Raw genomic sequence first — 20469 nt, 5'->3', positions numbered from 1 at the left:
GTAAAAAGTAAAAACATGCAAATAAAATTAAAATAATCTTAAAGTTTAAAATGGATTACGTGAATCTTGAAAAGACTGGGTAATTGTTGATATTTAAAAAGTAGTTGAGAGAAAATAGGAGAGGAAATCTCGGTAGAATTTAGAGATTAAGTTAGATATTTTAATAAAACTAAAAAGATAAAGATAGAGTAGAAAAAGATAAAACGGAGAAAAGGAAAAAGGATATGTATATATTGTACCCTAAACCTAAAACGAAAAGTGAGAGCGATATGGAGAGAGAGATGTTTTCTGAGAGAGAAGAGAAAGAGCTGCAGAAAACCTTAGTGCAAATGTAGATTGATGGTGGTTTGGAGTTGTAGATAAAACTTTAAGATTGACCAATGTATGATGAAGCTTACCTTTGTTTGTTTTCTTGTTTGTTTGTATGATGAATAATGTTTTCCTTTGATTATTTTGAATGGTAATGTTGTTTTGATGGATGTGTATATGAGAATATGTTTTGCATGGTGATAGGGTTATACATGTTTGTGTTCGGTTTTTCCTATGAAAGTATGTATGGATTTGTTGGGTTATCCTACGATAATATGTATTGATGCTAAGGGAGGAAAAATGTATGTTGATGGGGGGTATTACTATACAAATATACGTGGTAAAGAGTGATATGATTATCATATACAATATGATGGGTTTATTTGGGTTCTAATATGCATAATGGTGAGTTTTGGATTATTCAAGTGATGTAATGTATGCATTAGGGTCTGATAATTAGGGTATATGAGATTTGAATACATGCATGATGTATTGGGTATGTTCTCTCGTGGTCTAAGATTGATGTAAGTGTGTTTTGAACACATGAATTTTATCCAGGATGTGGTTTAATTCGACAATAATCGATTATCACTAGTTATAATTGATTATGTGCACATTGGTTTTGAGTTTTGTCTCGAGAATAATAGATTATTTGGGATGATAACCGATTATCCTTTCACGTGTGATGAATCTAGAAATTTGACGTGTTAAAGTCACTAGAATAATCATTTATCATAAGTGATAATCAATTATCATAGATTATTTTTGGGTAATTGTGAACTTTTTGGGAATAATCAATTATCCTAGTGCATTTTTGTTAAAAGTGGAGAAATTGATAAAGAATGGATGTGAACTAGGCTTGAGGAGCTGTAAAACGTGGTGATAATTAGAGAATGAGATTAATTATTATGTTTAACATCAATTTTTATTTGTGTTTGAGATTGGAGTATGAGTAAGTGTTGGGGTGTACCTGAGTGTGTGGTTGATGAGCATAAGAATGAGCGATAAGTCTACTTTTTGTACGTAGTAAATCCTGAGACTATCTGTGGATAACAAATCCCTTTAGCCTTGTGTGCGAAAAGAGAGGAGTGTTCGGGTATTGAACCTTCCTTGTGTGAGGATGATGGTGTTTTCTTTGTCCTTGTGTGAGAGGAAGACATGTTCTTTAACTGGATTGGGACTACTCGAGCAGATCTATAGCGAAGGCTACATATGGCCTATAGGGGAGCCTACAGGTGGATGAGGTAGGGTACATGAGTGTGACTGATTCTTTCCACTATGATGTTTATGGAATTGTGGAGGCTCATGGTGATGTTCATGATGGGGTTAATCATGATGGTGGTACACGCACTAGTGTAGAAAGGGCTTTAGACGTCTGTTATTTTGGGCTTTTAACGTCACTTCCACAACCGACGTCTATACGGGTGACGTTAATGGGACGTCAAAATTCCAAATAACCGACGTTTATTTAGACGTCCGTTCATGCCATCCCCGATGTCTAATGTTACTATATAGACGTCGGTCTAGGCCTCAACCGACGTCTAATGGAACTATATAGACGTCTGCCTATGCCTTAACCGACGTTTACAGGAATATATATAGAGGTCGAACAAGACAGTAACCGACGTCTATGGTCACTATAGACGTCCGACATAGCATTAACTGACGTCTAATATAGCGGTTGTGTTTTAGTGTAGTTTTGATCCTGTCTTTTGATAGCTTAGTACCACACTCTCCCTTCGCTAGCTTCCCCACCAAAAAAGCTTGTGCCTTTTGCATCTCTTTTGACATTTCAACCCAAAACAGAACCTGGGTCCATGCCTAGTTCCCATTCAACCGCAAAAGGAAAAAAATTACGGTGACACGAACTAGACAAGGACCCAAGTTCCATTTTGGGTCGAAACGCCATAAAACATCCAAAAGACGCCGCTTTTCTTGTGAGGAAGCTAGCAATGGGAGAATGTGATACTACGATACCCAAAGAGAGGATCAAAACTGCACTAAAGCACAACAATTACACATTTTAATCGGTTAATAAATGATAAACAATCAAGACACCATTTTAATCGGACTAAAACAAAGTTTAAATGGTTGAAATAAAAAAAAAAAAAAACACACCTATAATGCAATACCGAGAGAGAGATAAAAGGAGAGGAAGAAGAAGATTCTGCGTGTAACTGCGAGAGAGAGAAAAGGAGAGGAGGAAGAAGATTATGTGCGAGTAACTGCGAGTTTGCGGTTTATTTAAGTTGAATTTATGCGTCGGTCATCGTACCAACTGACGTCTATAGACGTCGGCTACATGACTAATCTGACGTCCAAGAGACCTTTCACCTGCCTTTTTCAGACCATTTAGACGTCAGATGCAGGGGGAGTTGACGTCTAAAGCACTGAACGAAGTGACTTTTCAGTAACCGATCAGCCTAGTTGACGACGGGGACTTGGGGGGTCGACGTCTATGTACATCGATCCTGAACAAAGGGACGTTTATTTTCCTGCGGGGTAGGTGAATCACATTAATTGCAGTCATATAGACGTCGATCCTGTACCGAGTGACGTCTACGTGCCTGCGAGGTAGTTGAATCGCATTAATTGCAAGAAGTTAGATGTCGAGCCCCCCGTAACCGACGTCTATATAGTTGAAATAGACTGACTCGTCACCTAGTCAGGGCCATGGACGTTTTTTTAGGGTGAAACGGACGTCTACACTATCGTAGACATCGGTTTACAGGACGACCGATGTCTATATGGCCAACTTATTTACGAAAATGCCACCGGTCAGTCATATACGTCTCGCCACTTCATAACCAACGTCTAAGGGGTGACGTTAATTAACGATTTTGCACGACGTGTTAAAGATCAGAAGAAGGATGATGCTCCAGAGGATGCTATGTTGATAGTGATGGTATCATGTGGTGTAGTTAGCATAGGTGTTGTTGAGAGGATAAACGATTAATATATGTTTATGATGTTCATGATGACATCGATGACCGAGGTTCGATGATCGAGTAATTTAAGATGATTGAATTGTTTGTGTTTGATTATTCTTGATATAATCAATATGTATGTATCTATCTTGTTTTTATGATTATTTTATCGGTAGCTTACTCCATACGTGCTTATGTTGTGTGTTTGTGAATGAAATTATTAATGATGATCGTATGCATATGTTTCAGAAGTATAATAAACTTGAGAGATGACAGAAGATAAACTTGAAAATTTTTATTTAAAGTTTTGAAGTTATTTTATTTTCTTCTATACTTTTATTATTTTTTAATAATATAATTAGATAAAACTTATGTTTTGAATAAATTATACACACTTAAATATTAAGGTTTTTAAAAAATATATTTCTACACTGTAATAATTAAAATTTATCGATGTAATAATCCGTCACACTCAAATTCTGAATTTGAGATCTTACACTACTATTTGTATTTCATAAATAAAAAACAGTCATTACTCTCTAAGATAGATTAATGAATAAAATAAATTAAGAGATATTTTGAAAAGAGATATAATTAAGAAAAAAAAATTTTGAAAAATCTTCAATTCTAACCTATATTGAATGACTGATTACACAGGTATATAATAAAAATAAGATCACAGTTTTTAAGAAAGAAATTATTACTCATGCATGTCATTGGAAATATGATTTCTGGTGGTGTACAGGGTTGATTAAATCAATAACATTAAATGCCATTTTCAGACTCAATTATATATAGTCAATGGATAATAAATACTTCATCCGTTCAATTCTTTAATGTCAGTTAAATTTTTAAATTTTTGTACCTAAAACCTAAAAAATACTATTTTTATTTTGTAACATTTGGCTTTAACGTTTGATCAAACATAATAATAAAAACATTGATTTTTATAATTTTTAAAAATATTTTTATTATTTAGATAAAAAGTGTGACATCCCAAATATATTATAAAAATAATCATATAATATAAGCGTCTACATGTTATAATAAAAGACAACAGTTAAGAGTGAACTTGAAAATAGATACAAGATTACAATCATCTATAAAAGAGGACAAAATTTAAAAGTTAAGCATACTATCGAATAATGCATTCAAAATGACATAAGTTCAAGGAAGAAATCCTAAGAAGACTAAACTACAACATCAGCATCCTCTAGTACTTGCTCTAGAGGTACCTCCTCAACATCTGCTCACATCCAAGTGGATGATCATCGCAAAGGAAAAACATACACAAGCAACACACAACACAGAAACAATGGTGAGCTAGATGAACAAGCAACATACATTTAGCACAATCGACCAATATCATCATGTTTATTTACATATAAAGAGAACAATCAAAGCATACAATTCAAACCATGCACAAAGTACTCAACACGACTCATCTGGATTTGTATAACTGTCGAACTATTGGTCGTCTTTGCACTTGCATAGTTCAGTTGGCCCTCCCCAACACTATGCAAGGTAAATCCTCATACTAGTCTATGTCTAAACTCTAAGACTATAGACGAGGACCTCTCTCTACTCTCACAACTCACACTGTTATTCTCTATTTGAGCATGAACAATACTTTGAGTGTAGGGATAAACTTACCATTTCAAAGCTCCATACAATTATACAAGACAACAACACAATCTCTACAACCACCTTCAATCATCTCACCGTAAGATGTCCAATTCATACTCAATTGCTATCATCTTGATTCACAATTATATTCTTTCAAACCACACAAGTCTAATATGTAAACATGACACTCTGCCAAGCAAACAACATAATCGATTATCATATGTAATAATCGATATTTATGAGAGCTTCGAAGAAAATACAAATCTTTGACTAGAATAATCGATTATCAAGTGAGATAATCGATTATTCTTATCAGATTTTTACAACAAACTTATTTTTTTTTAGTTTTGGTGCATCTAAAACATATCCAAATGATCAATTTAAAATCTGTAACACTAATATTAATATGAAACATGTTTATAGATGAAAGTAAAGTATTGCATTGGTCATTCAATAGGAATTAGATGTACTAAACTAACTCATTCCACTCCAAAACATCACACTCAATAACTAGAGGACCCCAAACCCAATTCTAACACTTTGTACCTATTTTGACCAATTTGGTGACTCAAACAAGTCCCAATCCACTTGCTAAGACTGCCCCAATGGCCCAATGATACCCAAAACACCCACAGCCCAAAAGCACTACCTCTTTTCCTCTCAAGAGACCCTAAAACACTATATTTTCCCTTAACCTTCTATCCAATTAAACTATAACAGATTTAATGCCCCAAATTCTCCCAAGCACTTCCAATATGTCCAATTACAACAACTAATTACATACAATTCACTTAACAGACATCACATTACAGTTTCACAAGTTCCATAGCACAATACAAACAACTCAATACACTTAAAAGCGAACACGCAGTCAAAACAACATACAAGTTCAAACTCCATCACAATACCCATCATAAAATCAATTTGAAGGAAATAACTATCTCCCCTTACCTTGATTCAAAGCACAACTTAGCTCCCAAAACGATTTAATAGCGTCTCACATATAAGAACCCAATCGAACCTACATATCACCATTTTGATGATGAAGAACAACCCCTTAAATTAATTTGAAATAGAAAATGGAAAAAGACACTAAAAGATCACATGCACAACAGAGTTTTTGTGTGCTCAAAGCCTTAGAAGCATGAGGAAAGGGAAGAACAACTTATCGGCTGAATAACGAGAAACCAATCGATTCAAGTCGAAGCTCACGACTCCGGAAACGCGTGACCACCACCTAAACGAAAATGCACCTGTTCAGTTAGAAGCAATGGTAGAGAAAAGGCACAACACTAAGAGGAAGATGAGTTCTAGAGAGAGAAACTCTTAAGAAAGAAATGGACTGAACTTTTCTAATATTTTATAAAACTGTTTTTCTTTTTAATAAAAAACCTATCCTTTTTGCAAAATATTATTTTCACCCCATTTTATTTTAATATATATTATGTATTTATATTTGGATCGTTACAAAAAGTCAGTGAAAATATTGTATTTTCTCTTTGTATAATATAGTGTCAACTTTTTATTTTTCTACAAAATATATATCTTCCCTTTTTATGATAAATTTTTTTCTTTCCATCAAACATCTATAAAATAGAGTATCTAAAATGTTGTTTTCATCCTAATGAAATAATTATTTTAGTTTTATATAAGATTAAAAAAATAAAAGTACAATTAGTTAAAAATACCCATTATATATTATAGAACTTTACAAACAACAAATAAGTAGAAATAAAATTTAAATAATTTTTTTTTGAAAAAATAGAGAGAATAGAATTCTTTTTATTTTAAGTTTATTTTGTATAACTCATGCGTGAATCCATTTCTTTTACTTCTTCCTTTTCTATAAGTTTTCTTTTATAATTTTAGAAAGCATGTAAATGCTTCGTAATTTACCTTTTTTTTTTTTTAATTTAAATCTGACTTTATTACTCATCCTTTATAATATCGAATCATGTTATGTGCATGGTATTGAGATAGTGAATAGAGATTTTATCAACAAAAAATATTTTTTAAATAATTTTATAATTATTTAAATTTATTAATTATTTGAAAAATATTAGATAAAAAATTTTATCAGCAGAATATTAAGAATTCAAGTCCAGTCAAATTCTTATATAAAGAGATTTAGGAGAAGCAGAAACAATAACTTATTTATTCACGTAGACTCCTCTACTAGAAAGCAATCATCCACTACTCCTCTCACTTTTATTTTACTATGTATTCCACTCCATCATGAAGGACTAGGTTTCTAAGGGTATTCCACTGTAATTTCATTATGGATTCTGAAGTTAAGTTGAATTAATGTATTTGTTTCTTTTGATTATTGATTTGAGTTATCCTTTTTCTATGTCTTTTATCTCTTAATCACATTAAAAGTAATGATTTTTGCATCACAAGGTGTTTGAATCTACATGCATACTGATCATATGAGTTCAAGGGTTTTTAGGTTTGAATGAGAATATACTTTGATTGGATTTAGGAACTTTCACATGATTAAATGAGTTTTACTACTAATTAAGAATGTACTTTGATTGGTGGTAAGAACTTTAACTATAATTCATTGAGAATTTCTTTGATTAATTAACTTTTAATTTGGTTAGGAGATTTAAGAATAGACATGATTAAACAAAATAGGATTCGATTAAGAATGCACTTTAGTTAAATTCATTGTGAATAATCTAGAAAGGTCTTGCTTTTGATTGAGAATCTACTTTGATTAATTGTAAGATCGCCCATATTAATTGAGAATGTACTTCAATTAATTTGAAACCCGAACAATAATTTGTGGATAACTGATGATGAATCTATCTTGGAAAAGCTGTGGAATTAGCCTCTTTCATTACAATTGTTTCTAAGTTTTTTATTTGTTCTTCAATTAAACTCAAACATTCTTCAAACATATATTTCATTAGCAACAAGTACAAAAGTTCGTTGATCAAGCTCATGAATTCTACTTCGACCTGTTGAATGAGCTACATAATGGTGTGTGCGGCCTAAATACCGAGTGACGCACGTTGAAAGTCTAAGTGCTGTGAGTTGGGCACTACTGGCCGACAATGGATGAAGATTGCAAAACCTTTGTCCAAAAGTGCAAGAGCTACCAAGATGATGGCAAACTCCTAACTAAGGGTCCTATCACAAGAAGCATGGCTAAGACTTTTGCAAGAAGAGCCATAATTAGAAAGTGAAGCCAAACTCTTCTTCACTTGGGCCATCATGGAGGTTGAAGAATAATTTAGGTCATGTATTTCAGCTAAGTAGTATAGGTTTCTTTAAGGCTTGTATTAAGGCCGAATTAGTGTAGGGTTTTTCCTTACTTATCCAAACAAACCATGAGGAAAGTATGTGTCATGTGTCCTTAGTTAGTGGCCACATGATGCTCTAGGAATGAAGATGATTCTCCTAAGTTAGTGGCCACATGTCCTTCCTTGATTGGAGAGGGTTTATGGATATTTTCTTGAGATTGTTGACAACACAATTTCTATATCAATCTAGTTTTTGATGATGACAACATATTGCTTAATAACATGCATATATTGTTTGTTGTTATTACATGTTCTTATGCATATTAACTGTTATATCTGTTGAACATGTTTGTGAACTATGTTACATGTTCCTATGCTGACTGATTGATATATATCTGGAACGTGTTTACATGCTTTATGTGATATGTGCTTTGCATCATTTTTTATGTTTTACTGCACATGTTTTAAAGTTGAAAAACACAAGCACTCTTACGAACTTTTAACTGTGTGACAAAGTTCTAGTACAGTCAATTACATTATAAATGGATTCGACTATACTAATGTCCTTGTGTAGATTTTGAGGATCAGTGTTATGTGTATTTTTGAGAAGAAAAGAATTTCAAAATTTTTTACATGGTTGATGTCGACTATGTGGTTTACGTATTCGACTATATCTGTTGTCTAATTTGAAATTCTTTTATGCTCTTGCACTCTAACGACTATATTTTTAAAAGTTAGTTGAGCATTAATGACTTGGTCAACTGTATTGAATGTGTTCTGTTATTTGTTGACTGTGAGCTACTATGTTGACTGAATTGTTATAACTGTTATAATACAGTCGATTGAATTAGTAGCAAATTCGACTGAGAATTTGATTGTATAACAAATCTATAAATAGACTGAACACAGGTTTGTTCAGAGACTTTTGATGAACTGACAAATTTCATTTCTGTTTCAGATATCTCTTAGCTCCAAGAATTCTCCAAGAAGACGGTGGTGATTTTTCTTGAACGAGATTCATTGAGGAGACATTGTGTGCTTACACTTGTTGATCATTACCTGCACAAGAAAGGTGCTTCTGTTTGATCGTGTTAAAGGCTTGGCATCCTGTGAAGACTACTGAATTGTGGTCAAGGCTTGGCATCCGGTAAAGACTGCTGGAATTGTACCTGTTGTGATACAGGGGGATAATGCACTTTGAGGATTGTTCAAAGTGGTGTTGCAGATTATAGAAGAGGGGATTCTTGCTGTAATTCTGGTTTTGTTATGCAACTATATTTTGGTTTTGGGTTAGAGAGGATATTTATATTTTTGACATGGAGGTCTTCTATAAATTCCTTGTTGTAAAAACCGCAACCATTATAATGCATTTACTTCCGGGTGGAAGGACACTGGATGTAGGCATTGTTGGTCAAACCAGTATAAAATCCTGTGTTTGATTTTCTCTATCCCTTATCTTTTACATTCTAGTCGACTCTATTTCTAACGTAGTCTAGTACATTTTTTCCGCTGCATACATTTTCTTATTGCTTGCATTTCAAGAAAGTTTAAAAAGCTTTATACTTTGTTTTCAAGATTGCGAAAAGAACATATTTTTGAAACATCACCAATTCACCCCTCTCTTGGTGTATAAAGAAGCCTACCTATTTTCCAACATATTTCTCCACTCCTTAGAAGGTAACTTTCTCAGCCAAAAGATGCTTGTAAGGGAAGGCATGCAAAGTTTTGGTTTTTAGGGTTTTAGGAGACACTCTTAGCTTGTAAATAAAGGTGTCTCTTCTCATGTATTCATCTTTGGTTTACAATAATGTTATATTGCCCATTTTGAGCCATAATAATTTACTTAGATCATGATTAGAGTGTCCCATGAGGTCCCTCTAATTACCTTTCTCTAAAAGTTGGCTTAACCTCTCTTTGAGCGTCCAAACATCACACCACCACCATATCACCACCTAAGGTTGTGTCTTTTTCCTTCTCCAACCATTACTTTCGTATTCCTTGGCCATTTCTCACCATATTCTGCACCAACATCACTTAAGGGACCAAACCCCATAGCCTCTCTACTAGATTTTGCCCAACCTAGCATGGCATAAATGTTAGGGTGCCCTTGACCGAGTTGAATAAAATTCTCTTTGCATGGCCGTTCACTTAGTGGGGGAATAAGAATTGTGGGTCCTTTCCTGGTCGGTCGAGCATAGAAGAAGTTTCTATTGGTAGCAATAGACTACTTCACCAAATGGGTGGAAGCTGAATCCTTTGCAACCATCACGGCGCAAAAAGTACATAAGTTTGTCGATCAACCTCACGACTTCTACTTCGGTCGGTGTCATCATTGTAGTAAACCATGAAGTCAACTTCCTTGGACACTCGGTTCAGTACAACAAAAATTTAGGTCGACCGATCTCGTTTAAGATATTAGCTCGGGCAGAATCCTTTATTTCAACCTTAAAAAACATATTTTTGAAACCTTTGAAGGAAGCGACATATAGCATAAATAGTGACCACCCTTACTCAGATATGAGCGAAACCCACCCCACTTAGCTACCAAGAGGGTTCGAAAGAAGTGCAAGAACATAATGAGGTAGTAATGATCCCTAGGGCCGCACATACTGCCATGAACGCTTGCATAAAAGCCTAATCATTTAGATGAAGCTGCGTATGTGCACCATTGAGCTAACAAAGAACACCCAATTGAAAATATTCGAAGGGGATACGAGTGAAAAACTCTCTAAACATGTAAAAATAAATGTAGAAGAAGTATTTAGGATTGACTTCCTTCCAAAGAAAAACCTGCCTATTCCCTTTACGCATGACCAAATTATACTTTTCGCCATCCTCCAGGGACTTTACGAAGAGACATTGATCGATAGACCAACGAAACTGACTTCCCATACGAAAGCAGGTGCCATACTCCCTCACATCATGCGACACCCATTCATAACCGCAACAACTAGGAAAGCATTCGTATCTTGCTCCCCTTCATTTGAAGCATCAATATCAAGGGCCACATTCGCCTTAATTATAATTATGGTTGCTTGTGTGGTAGATCGTGCGTTATTATCAACTTGACGCCTACCTTGATCCGATGACTGCTCGATTGATCCCAAATTGAAAGAAGAACTAGAGGTTGACCAGACGAATCATCATCTGCATACACCTGCCCGCTTCCCCCTACTGGCTCCTCAAACTACAATAGATCAATAGTTGCCATTATTACCTGTGTACAAGGAAGAAGGCACTCGGTTCCTAGAAAGTAGAAGAGAGTAGTGGTTAAAATGACTCGATGGCCCATCACTATTTATAGGCATGAGGGGCCCCAATGGGTAATCCTCAACAGTCAAATCATGTCAGATCTAGCGGTTAACAACATACGACGTTTTGCCTCCTAGAGCGCAAGAACTTCAAAATTACCATGTGTCGTGAGATCAACATGTATAACCTCTCTTCCAATGCCTAGATCGATGATAACGATTTAGCCTTGGACGTCACACGGTTGTGAACAGCCAAAAACCAACCACCACACTACCAAGATGACCACCCATCACAAACTCCTTTATCTATTGAGATAGACTTGGGCTTGGGTGGACTATGTATCATATGACTACATGACCAGGTTTACACGAGAGACCAGACAATAATCAATTATGGGCTAAATAGTATGATTACCATGAGATCACCGCTAACACTAATTAGCTTATAGTAAAGTGTTATTACTATCAATTGGGTCATAATTAGGCTAATGCTAATCCAAAGTCCATTATAAAAACTATAAATAAAGGTTGGAGATGAAAAGGTAGATGATTGCATCTAATACACATCAACTACTATAATTGTCAAAAGATCACTAACTTTAGTATCAGGGTAGCTTTTCTAAGTGATCTCCTAGTTAGAACGAACGGGAATCTAGAACGAACGATAATGAAGACAAAAACTTGAAAAATTAAGACATATTGTAAATATATAGCCTCAATCCTATAACCAAAACAATTATAAATACATTTTATGCGTTTTTGTTTTTCTTTAATTAGAGAAAAAAGTTGATTTTTTTCTTATTTAAAGAGAACAAGATTCATTACTATCATGTCATTCAATACATAAAAAAGTTAAAAAATATTTTAGGTTCACTGCATGGTATTTTTGCCAGTGTATTAAGAAGGTGAAGTTAAGATAAAGATTAAACATGTATACTTATATTTATACAAAAATAAAATAAAATTTTTGTGTGGTTACTAAAACTAAACTGTGTCTATTTTGTGGATATAAGGAATGTGCAATTGTGTCTGAATATAAAATATGTAGGTATTATTTTTTGGGTGATGTCTAAGTGTTTTTAGCATTGAAAATTTTTAATTGTCTCAATTATTTATGGAAATATAAAGGTTTAAACCCTTTTTTGGTTCTCATATTTGTGTGCCAATCTCAATTTGGTCATCATATTTTTTTTTGTCTTAATTGAGTCCTATAACTTGTAAAAATGAGGCAATTAAGCCCTCTCCGTTAACTAATGACTAACTCCGTCTGTTACTAATGACGTGGTGCACAGAGAATTAGCTGACTTATAATGATTTAATTACATGGATTTTAGTGTAAAAAAATAAAGCTTCTGACGTGGAATATGGTTTTATAATTGGGGTTTTTTTATTGAATCAGAAAACAATAAGTGGGGGAATTAGGGATTTAAGTTATTGGGAATTTGGTGAGTACCAGAAATCAGAATTAGGGCTCGCAATCTCCATTTGTTCGTGGAAGTTCTAAGTGCAAGACGAAGACCATCACGTGCTCGTGGACACAACGAATTGACCTTGGACGTCAGTGAAGGTAAGTTTCCTATGTTTTATGTTTACGAATATGAAGTGCGTTCGTGTGGTTCCGATTTTGATATGTTGTTGTCGTGTTTAGGTTAGAATATGTTTCATATGTTGTTTTGTGATGGGTATCGTTTATGGTGTGTTAATGCTTTGGATTTCTGTGATTTGTTTAAAAGTAGTGATCCCAAAAATTGCAGTTGGTGTGTTGATGTGTACAGTGTCGTGGTCGATGTGTACAGTGTCGTGGTCCCAAAAATCGCACCTATGATTTCTTTAAAAGTAGTGGTCCCTTTTTGCTGGACCAGTGTTTCCTTAGTGGGGATGTTACTTTATCCCCTATCCCCTTCATGTGTTAGTTCCTTAGTTAGTAGTTTATCCCGTCCCCTTCATAATGTATTTTCCCCCCCAATGTACAGGTGTTAAAAGGTTGTGCTTCCGAAATAGTATACCATGGATGACCGTATTAAAGTAGTGGTCCATCATACAGGACATTTTGTTAGTGATGATAATGGTAATTTAAAATTTGATGGAGAGATAACACAATGGTCTTGTGATCTAGACCTCTTCTGCTATTTTGGAATAATAGCATCAGTGAAAGAGTTAGGTCATACAGACATTAAAGAACTATGGTACAGTTTAGGAGGTCAGTCAGTGGTGCCAGAGAGGTTAGAATTATTGACTGATGATAGGGGTGCTTTGCATATGGTTAATATTGCAATGTTAAATGATGAAGTTCATTTGTACGTTGTTCATAATAGGAATGAACCAGAAATAATTGAAATGATTGAATGGGTTGATGGTCCTGTTAATTATGAAGTTGATGTTGCAACACAAGTAAAGGGTGAGGGTGAGGTTCAAGTTGGAACAGAAATGGAGAATGGTCATGGTGAGGGAAAGGTTGAGGGTGAGGTTGAGAGTCTGGTTAAGGGTCTTGCTGAGGGAGAGGTTGAGAGAGAGGCTGAGTGTGAGGTTGAGGGTGAGGCTGAAGTTGTAACACAATTGGAGGAGGGTCCTGTTGAGGGAGAAGTTTCGAGAGAGGTTGAGTGTGAGGGTGAAGGTTTAACATAATTGGAAGAGGGTCCTGCTGAGGAAGAAGTTGAGAGAGAGGTTGAGAGAGCAGTTGAGTGTGAGGTTGAGGGTGAGGCTGAAGGTTTAACACAATTGGAGGAGGTTGAGGTAGCTAATGTAGATGAGGTTGAGGTGCATGATGTAAATGATTTCGAGCTAGAAGACGTAGAAGAAGATGAGGATGACGATGAAAATAGAGAGAACCCTAACATGAAAGTCATGGACATTAGGGATAAAGTGAGTAGGAAATGGAATGTTGGAATCTCTAGAAATATGGCTTTTAGGGCAAGAGCCATGGCAAAAGATAATGTTGATGGTTCATTCAAGGAACAATATAGAAGAATCTATGATTATGGTCATGAGTAGGGATGGCAACGGGTCGGATCAGGCACGGATAGTGCCTACCTGCAACTCGACCCGCCGGATAAAAACGTACCCGCCACCCGACTCGCTACCCGCCGGGTACCCGTTTAAAAAATACCCGCGGTTATTTTAAAACCCGCGGGTACCCGTTGGATACCCGTTTTCAACCCGCGAATATTTAAAAAAAAATATTTTATAAGTTTGTAAATGAAACAAACCAAATTAAATTGAAAAAAAAAATGAAATGTTTTAGATTTTAAGTTAAAGGTACTTATGCAAAGGAAACTAAGGACAAAAATGTAATTTTAACTTCTAAGCATGTAAGGGGTATCCACGGGTACGGGTAGTGCAAAACCTGAACCCGACCCGATAAGAAGCGAGTATTAAAAAACCCGCTACCCGCTACCCGCAGATACCTATTACCCGCGGGTACCAACTATCCACAACGGGTTTAATCCGCAGATATCCGCGGGCACGAGCTTTTTTTCCATCCCTAGTCATGAGCTTCTCAGGGCAAATCCAGGTTCAACAATCAAAATAAAGGTTGAAAATAGTAATGGGGAGTGTATCTTCAACAAAATTTATGTATGCTTGAAAGCATGCAAAGATAGTTTCATTAGTTGTAGACCCCTCATTGGGTTGGATGGATGCTTTTTGAAAGGCAAGTATGGACGGAAATTACTAACAGCAGTGGGAAGAGATGCAAATGAACAAATTTGCCCATTGCATATGCTGTTGTTGAGGTAGAAAACAAAGACTCCTGGACTTGGTTCTTGGACCTTCTGATTGGGGATCTTGGTGGGGAAGCTGTATGTGGAGCATGTACATTTATTTTAGACCAACAAAAGGTCAGTCAACCCTAACAAAGCTTAATTACAAGCTATTTCACATAAACCTCATCTGACTTCATTATTTGAACTTGTAGGGTCTGTTAACAGCCATTGATGCACTTCTACCTGGGGTAGAACAACGATTTTGTGTTAGACATTTGTACTCAAACTTTAGAAAGCAATTTCCTGGAAAAGACCTTAAACGTTTGATGTGGACGACAACAACAACCACATATCCACAACTATGGGAGGCTGAAATGAGGAAAATTAAAGAGATGAATTTAGAAGCGTTTAAGTATTTCATTGCAATTGCACCAAGGTATGTATTCACTTTACTCTACGTTATTATACTTGTACTTGGACATTTATATTTAGTTTGACATATATTGTTACTCCCAGATATTGGTCAAGATCTAGATTCACTTCTAGATCACAATGTGACATTCTTGTCAACAACATGTGCGAGGGATTCAACAATGTGCTAGTTCACACTAGGACTAAACCAATTATCACCATGTTGGAAGAGATTAGGCTTTACATCATGAAGAGATGGGCTAAGAACAGGACAAAGATGGAACTATATCAAGGTACTGTGTGCCCTAAGGTTCTCAACAGATTTCAAAAACAGTCATGGTTAACCAGATATTGGTTACCAAGGTAACTTTAATACTACAATTAACTTTTTACATGGTCATCTTTGTTTACTTTGGTTCTGACTTTGTTTCTAACTTTGTTTATAACTTTGTACCCATGATAGATGGTCATCAGATCAGTTATTTGAAATCATCCATATTTCACAATTTGGGGAGCAATTTGTTGTCAATCTTGACAAGAAAGAATGTAGTTGTAGAAAATGGTTAATTACTGCTATTCCTCGCACTCACGTCATCACTGCAATGAAGTTCTTGAATGTAAATGCAGAAGACTATATTGGTAATTGCTATAGGAAGTCTACGTATGAAGAGACCTACAACTCCATCGTTTACCCTATCAATGGTCAAGTTCTCTGGGAGAAAACTTCATATCCAGATGTCTTACCCCCAAAGAGGAGGACAATGCCTGGCAGGCCCAAGAAAAAACGAAGGCTAGAGAGTTGGGAGTTGAAGAAGAATGATACTGAATTAAGAAAGGGTGGGAGCAAAATAGCATGTGCTGTTTGCAAACAACTTGGAAACAACAAAAGATCTTGTCCATAACGACCAACAACACCAGATCTTCCAACTGACCAACCTCCTGCTGAGCAACCTAGTGAGCAACCTACTGATCAAACACCACACGTGCCTGCTGCTAATGAATGAAGTCATATTTCAGCTTTTTTTGGAACAATGAAATTTCACCTTTTTTTGGTTTCATCTTTTAAATGTAATGTCAGTTGTTTTTGGTGTACTGATTAAGACAATGTTGCTATCAGGTCTTTTTGATTATTAGTGTTATCAGGTCTTTTTGGTGTACTGATTAAGACAATGTGTCTGTTTAAGGGTCCACATCCAGTAATAGCCTTAGTTTGTGGATTGAATCTGTTGGGAACACAAAAAGTACTCGTTAATTGTTATAAAGAAACTCTTTCATTTGGCTTCCTCAATGTTCATTTTAATTCATTGGTGCTTGTTCAGAATTGAAGTGCTTGGTTTGTACTATTCTTCAAATACTATAGAATTGAAGTGCTTGGTTTTTTGATGTCTTCATAAGCTTATCTTGAACATCTTGTTGAAATAAGCTGACAACAGTTTTATAGATAAACATCACAAATCATTATCACAATCTTTGTCACACTTTTATAACTACTTGTGTCATAAATTAGTTGTAAATAAAGCTTTTTTCAGCTCCCCCTAAAGATTGAATGGTAGATTGTGTGTCTTTTGCCTGGTTATTGAAATTTCTGTATAGCCCATATCAAATTAAACAAATCAAAAGGGACCTTTTATAACACGAAATTAAACAAGGGACCTTTTATAAATATGAAATTACTTGCTGTTAATATGAAACTGGATTACATACTTTCATCAACCTACTTTCATCAACATACTTTCATCAACCTACTAAGAAATCAACCTACTTTCATCAACATTGAAATCACAATTACATTAAACAGACATGTGACAAACATCATCCCAATTAACAACTTCATGCCCTTCTCCAAAATAACGAGACTTTTCTCCAAAGAAGCTAATTTAAGCTTTTCAACATCTCTTTCTTCCATCTTCATCATACTTCCACCCACTTCGTCGTTTCTCGCACTTGCACTCCTTTCTTCAAGAATCACCACATTTCGTTCATCAATGACTTCTTCATTGCACCACTTAAAAAAGTTGCATCCACCTATATCTTCACTCCCACCCTATAGAAGAAGAAAACACACCTCCCCGTCAACGAAATCAAAATTCACACAAATGAAATCAACAAATTACCTTGAAGTGAGGGCAACCCCAAAATCGTTTGCCCTTGTTCTTAGGGGTTTTGGCGATGCGGAACACTGCTTTCGAACCACAATAGCAACTAGGTTTTGCTCCCAACCTGCTTCCACCACCAGAACTTTGTTGAAAGCCCCAACCCGTGCATTTGCAAGAAGAAGATGATCCAGACATTTCGTCACCTCAACTGAACACTTCTTCCAAACCTTCCACTGCTTCCAGAAATCTGTGAGGATGTTAAGTGTTAGGGTTGCTTCAAATGTTAAGTGTTAGGGCATGTTAAGTGTTAGGGCTAAGAGCATAACACGTCTTTGCCATGTGGAAGGCAACCAACACCCATATAAATTAATACATATTGCCACGACAGCTACAAAAAATTACAACTTATCAGTAACAGACGGAGTTAGTCAGTAGTTAACGGAGAGGACTTAATTGCCTCATTTTTACAAGTTATAGGACCCAATTGAGACAAAAAAAATATGATGACCAAATTGAGATTGGCACACAAATATGAGGACCAAAAGAGAGTTTAAACCAAATATAAAAACATATTTATACGTGGTTGGCTAGGTGCTATTGTGTTTATGACCTTAGTTACGATCTTTGTTATTACAACATATTATGTATATAAATATAATAAAGTATATGCATGAATGGTAATACAAAGTATATAATTGACAAGATTTATGTGGTGGAAATTAAAGAAATTATTGAGCTTTTGGTGTTAATCACGTGGGTGATTCATGTGTGTAGTGTGAAAGTGATTTTGTCGTTATTAGTGGTTTTACCAATTTCTTACGTATTAGTAGCATAAACTGTCCCAGGTGGGTGTTTTTATTATGTATTAGCAGTAGGTGAAGTTTGATATTTTATGATGTAATGTTTCGTGCAAAATTTTATTTATTAAAATTTATGTGGATTCCTGATAATAAATATTATAAAACGGAATGTATGATATTATGAGTATAATGTATGCATTTGTTTTGTTATGGTGAGGATGACAAGGTGTATTTTAACAAGAGATGAGAGGGGTATTGGGAGTTGACTTTGAGAGAGTTCTACAAGTTATCTAGAAAACTTCAACTATGATCTCTAAGAGTGGCTAGGAGTTTAGAGGTAAAGGGATTTTAGGAGTTGATCCTGAAAGGGTCTTAAGCTGATCTTGAGGGGTTCTGAGAGCTGATCCTTTGAATTCTAGTTATGGTCTTTGAGAGAGTAGTGAGAAGTAGAGGCGTGTATCTTGGCAAGAGGTGAGGAAGGTCCAGGAGCAGACCCTGAGGAGGCTCTAATAGCTGACCTTGAGGATTCTGTTATGGTCTCTAGGAGAGCAATGAGGAGTGGTGGTCGCGCAAGTATTGAAGGTGAACTTTATTGGAAAAGCTCTCAAGGAAAGTGATGGGAAGTGAGAGTTGTGTACTTTACCCTGTTAGACTCCAGGAAGAGCAATGGAAGTAGACTTTGTTCAAAGATATCTTGGAGCGTAGGAAGGAAGAGTTGGTTTAGCTCTAGAGTGAGCTGGTTTGGATGATAAGCTACGTGCAAGGGTTATGTTAATGATTGAACCTCTTAAGCCGAGTCTACACATGGATACATCATTGTTGGATGTTACAATAGTGATGGTTATTTAAATATGTGATATTATATGAATTATCGAAAGAGTGAATGAGACGTGTTATTATTATTATATATATATATATATAAAAGTTTAATTATTATATTTATTATTATTACATTTATTATATTATTAATAAAATAATATTTTAATATTATTAAAAGTAATTTAAGTCATATCATTATTTTTGCTCATTAAATATATATTACATGAATATAACACCGAATAGATAAAAATCGAGTGGGTGAAAACCAATCGGATAAAGACGTATAGAGTGATGATAGATCCGACCTTAGATATAACACTAGTTTCAATTGCTTTTTGTTTGAAAAGAGTACTTTACCTGACTTAAAATATCAGAAAGCATTGTTTCGTTTGATCCATAAACAGACGAGGAAGATCTATATCCATAACTGATACATTGATTGAGATAATTAAGGAACAGCAGGCAGATACAAAAACTGAAGTATGAAATACATAATGCATTATGCAGTGAAAAGTAGAGATCCAAGTGTGTTCTAGGGACACTTAGGTTTGTTTCCATGAGTCATCATGTCTGTGTAACACTTCCCACACACCTCTCTGTTCCCATAAGTGCCTGGAGGAACACAGTTGCACCTTGAACAGCATGTCCCACAAGCTCTTCCGCAGATCTTTGGCCTCGAATGCAAACTGCATCTCACTCTGCACCTATCTCCACAATCTTCCAAACACACAACAACAAAATATTCATTCTTTCTAACAAAATCTTCAATCTTCTTTTTTTTTTTTTTTTTTATCTTCTGAGATAAAAGAAACTGAGAAAAGTAAATAGAGAAATCATACATACCCACAAATGACAAAAACTTTCTGATGGGTCCTTTCACGAGCTGCAGAAAAGGAAGCCAATGCAGTGAAAACAGTGATAAGGCATAGAACAAAGTTAAAAAGGTGGCTAAACGACATGCAACCTCAGAATGGGTGAGATGGCCTTCAAAGTTGACATCAGAAGCAGCATCCGACACCTGCAAATTTAGCTCAAAGACTATAAAGTTAAGGGAAAAGTTATGATGGAAAAATTTCTGATGTAAGATTAAGCATATATGTTGGGAGTATCTTGAATCTTACATTTGGCATGTCGAAGAATGGTGCAGCCATGAGCAGCAGCAGCAACAGTAAAGTCTTTCTTTTGTTCTCCATTTTGGTATGAGGAGGATCTTCAAATGTTGAGTGAGATATCTGAAGGCAGAGGCATCTTTTATAGTAGGGTTATTGATTCTCCCTCCTG

The 20469-nt window shown here is 35.4% G+C and overlaps 2 protein-coding genes across 2 annotated transcripts; both read right to left on the bottom strand.

Annotated features, from left to right (window-relative positions):
* Positions 1 to 17196: 17196 nt before the first annotated feature.
* LOC111242130 lies at positions 17197 to 18057 on the bottom strand. The gene is made up of 2 exons (XM_022784460.1): positions 17588 to 18057; positions 17197 to 17517 (listed from the first exon to the last, which is right to left on the bottom strand). Exons 1-2 carry the CDS (start codon positions 17762 to 17764, stop codon positions 17227 to 17229), a joined length of 468 nt encoding a protein of 155 aa, XP_022640181.1. The 5' UTR covers positions 17765 to 18057; the 3' UTR covers positions 17197 to 17226.
* A 1493-nt stretch (positions 18058 to 19550) lies between these two features.
* LOC106768036 (snakin-2-like) lies at positions 19551 to 20469 on the bottom strand. The gene is made up of 4 exons (XM_014653003.2): positions 20310 to 20469; positions 20153 to 20206; positions 20032 to 20071; positions 19551 to 19905 (listed from the first exon to the last, which is right to left on the bottom strand). Exons 1-4 carry the CDS (start codon positions 20379 to 20381, stop codon positions 19721 to 19723), a joined length of 351 nt encoding a protein of 116 aa, XP_014508489.1. The 5' UTR covers positions 20382 to 20469; the 3' UTR covers positions 19551 to 19720.

This window comes from Vigna radiata, chromosome 7 (genome assembly GCF_000741045.1).
Source record: "Vigna radiata var. radiata cultivar VC1973A chromosome 7, Vradiata_ver6, whole genome shotgun sequence".
Lineage (NCBI taxonomy): Eukaryota > Viridiplantae > Streptophyta > Magnoliopsida > Fabales > Fabaceae > Vigna > Vigna radiata.
This window is presented reverse-complemented; position numbering and strand designations above follow the sequence as displayed.

What these genes read in the sequence shown, in the direction of transcription:
- LOC111242130 (XM_022784460.1), bottom strand. Translation starts at nt 17,764, where the DNA reads ATGTCTGGATCATCTTCTTCTTGCAAATGCACGGGTTGGGGCTTTCAA. An exon ending in GGGGTTGCCCTCACTTCAAG is followed by an intron (nt 17,518 to 17,587) that starts GTAATTTGTTGA and finishes CTTCTTCTATAG; the next exon opens with GGTGGGAGTGAAGATATAGG.
- LOC106768036 (XM_014653003.2), bottom strand. Translation starts at nt 20,381, where the DNA reads ATGGAGAACAAAAGAAAGACTTTACTGTTGCTGCTGCTGCTCATGGCT. An exon ending in CATTCTTCGACATGCCAAAT is followed by an intron (nt 20,207 to 20,309) that starts GTAAGATTCAAG and finishes CTAAATTTGCAG; the next exon opens with GTGTCGGATGCTGCTTCTGA. An exon ending in AAAGTTTTTGTCATTTGTGG is followed by an intron (nt 19,906 to 20,031) that starts GTATGTATGATT and finishes TGTGTTTGGAAG; the next exon opens with ATTGTGGAGATAGGTGCAGA.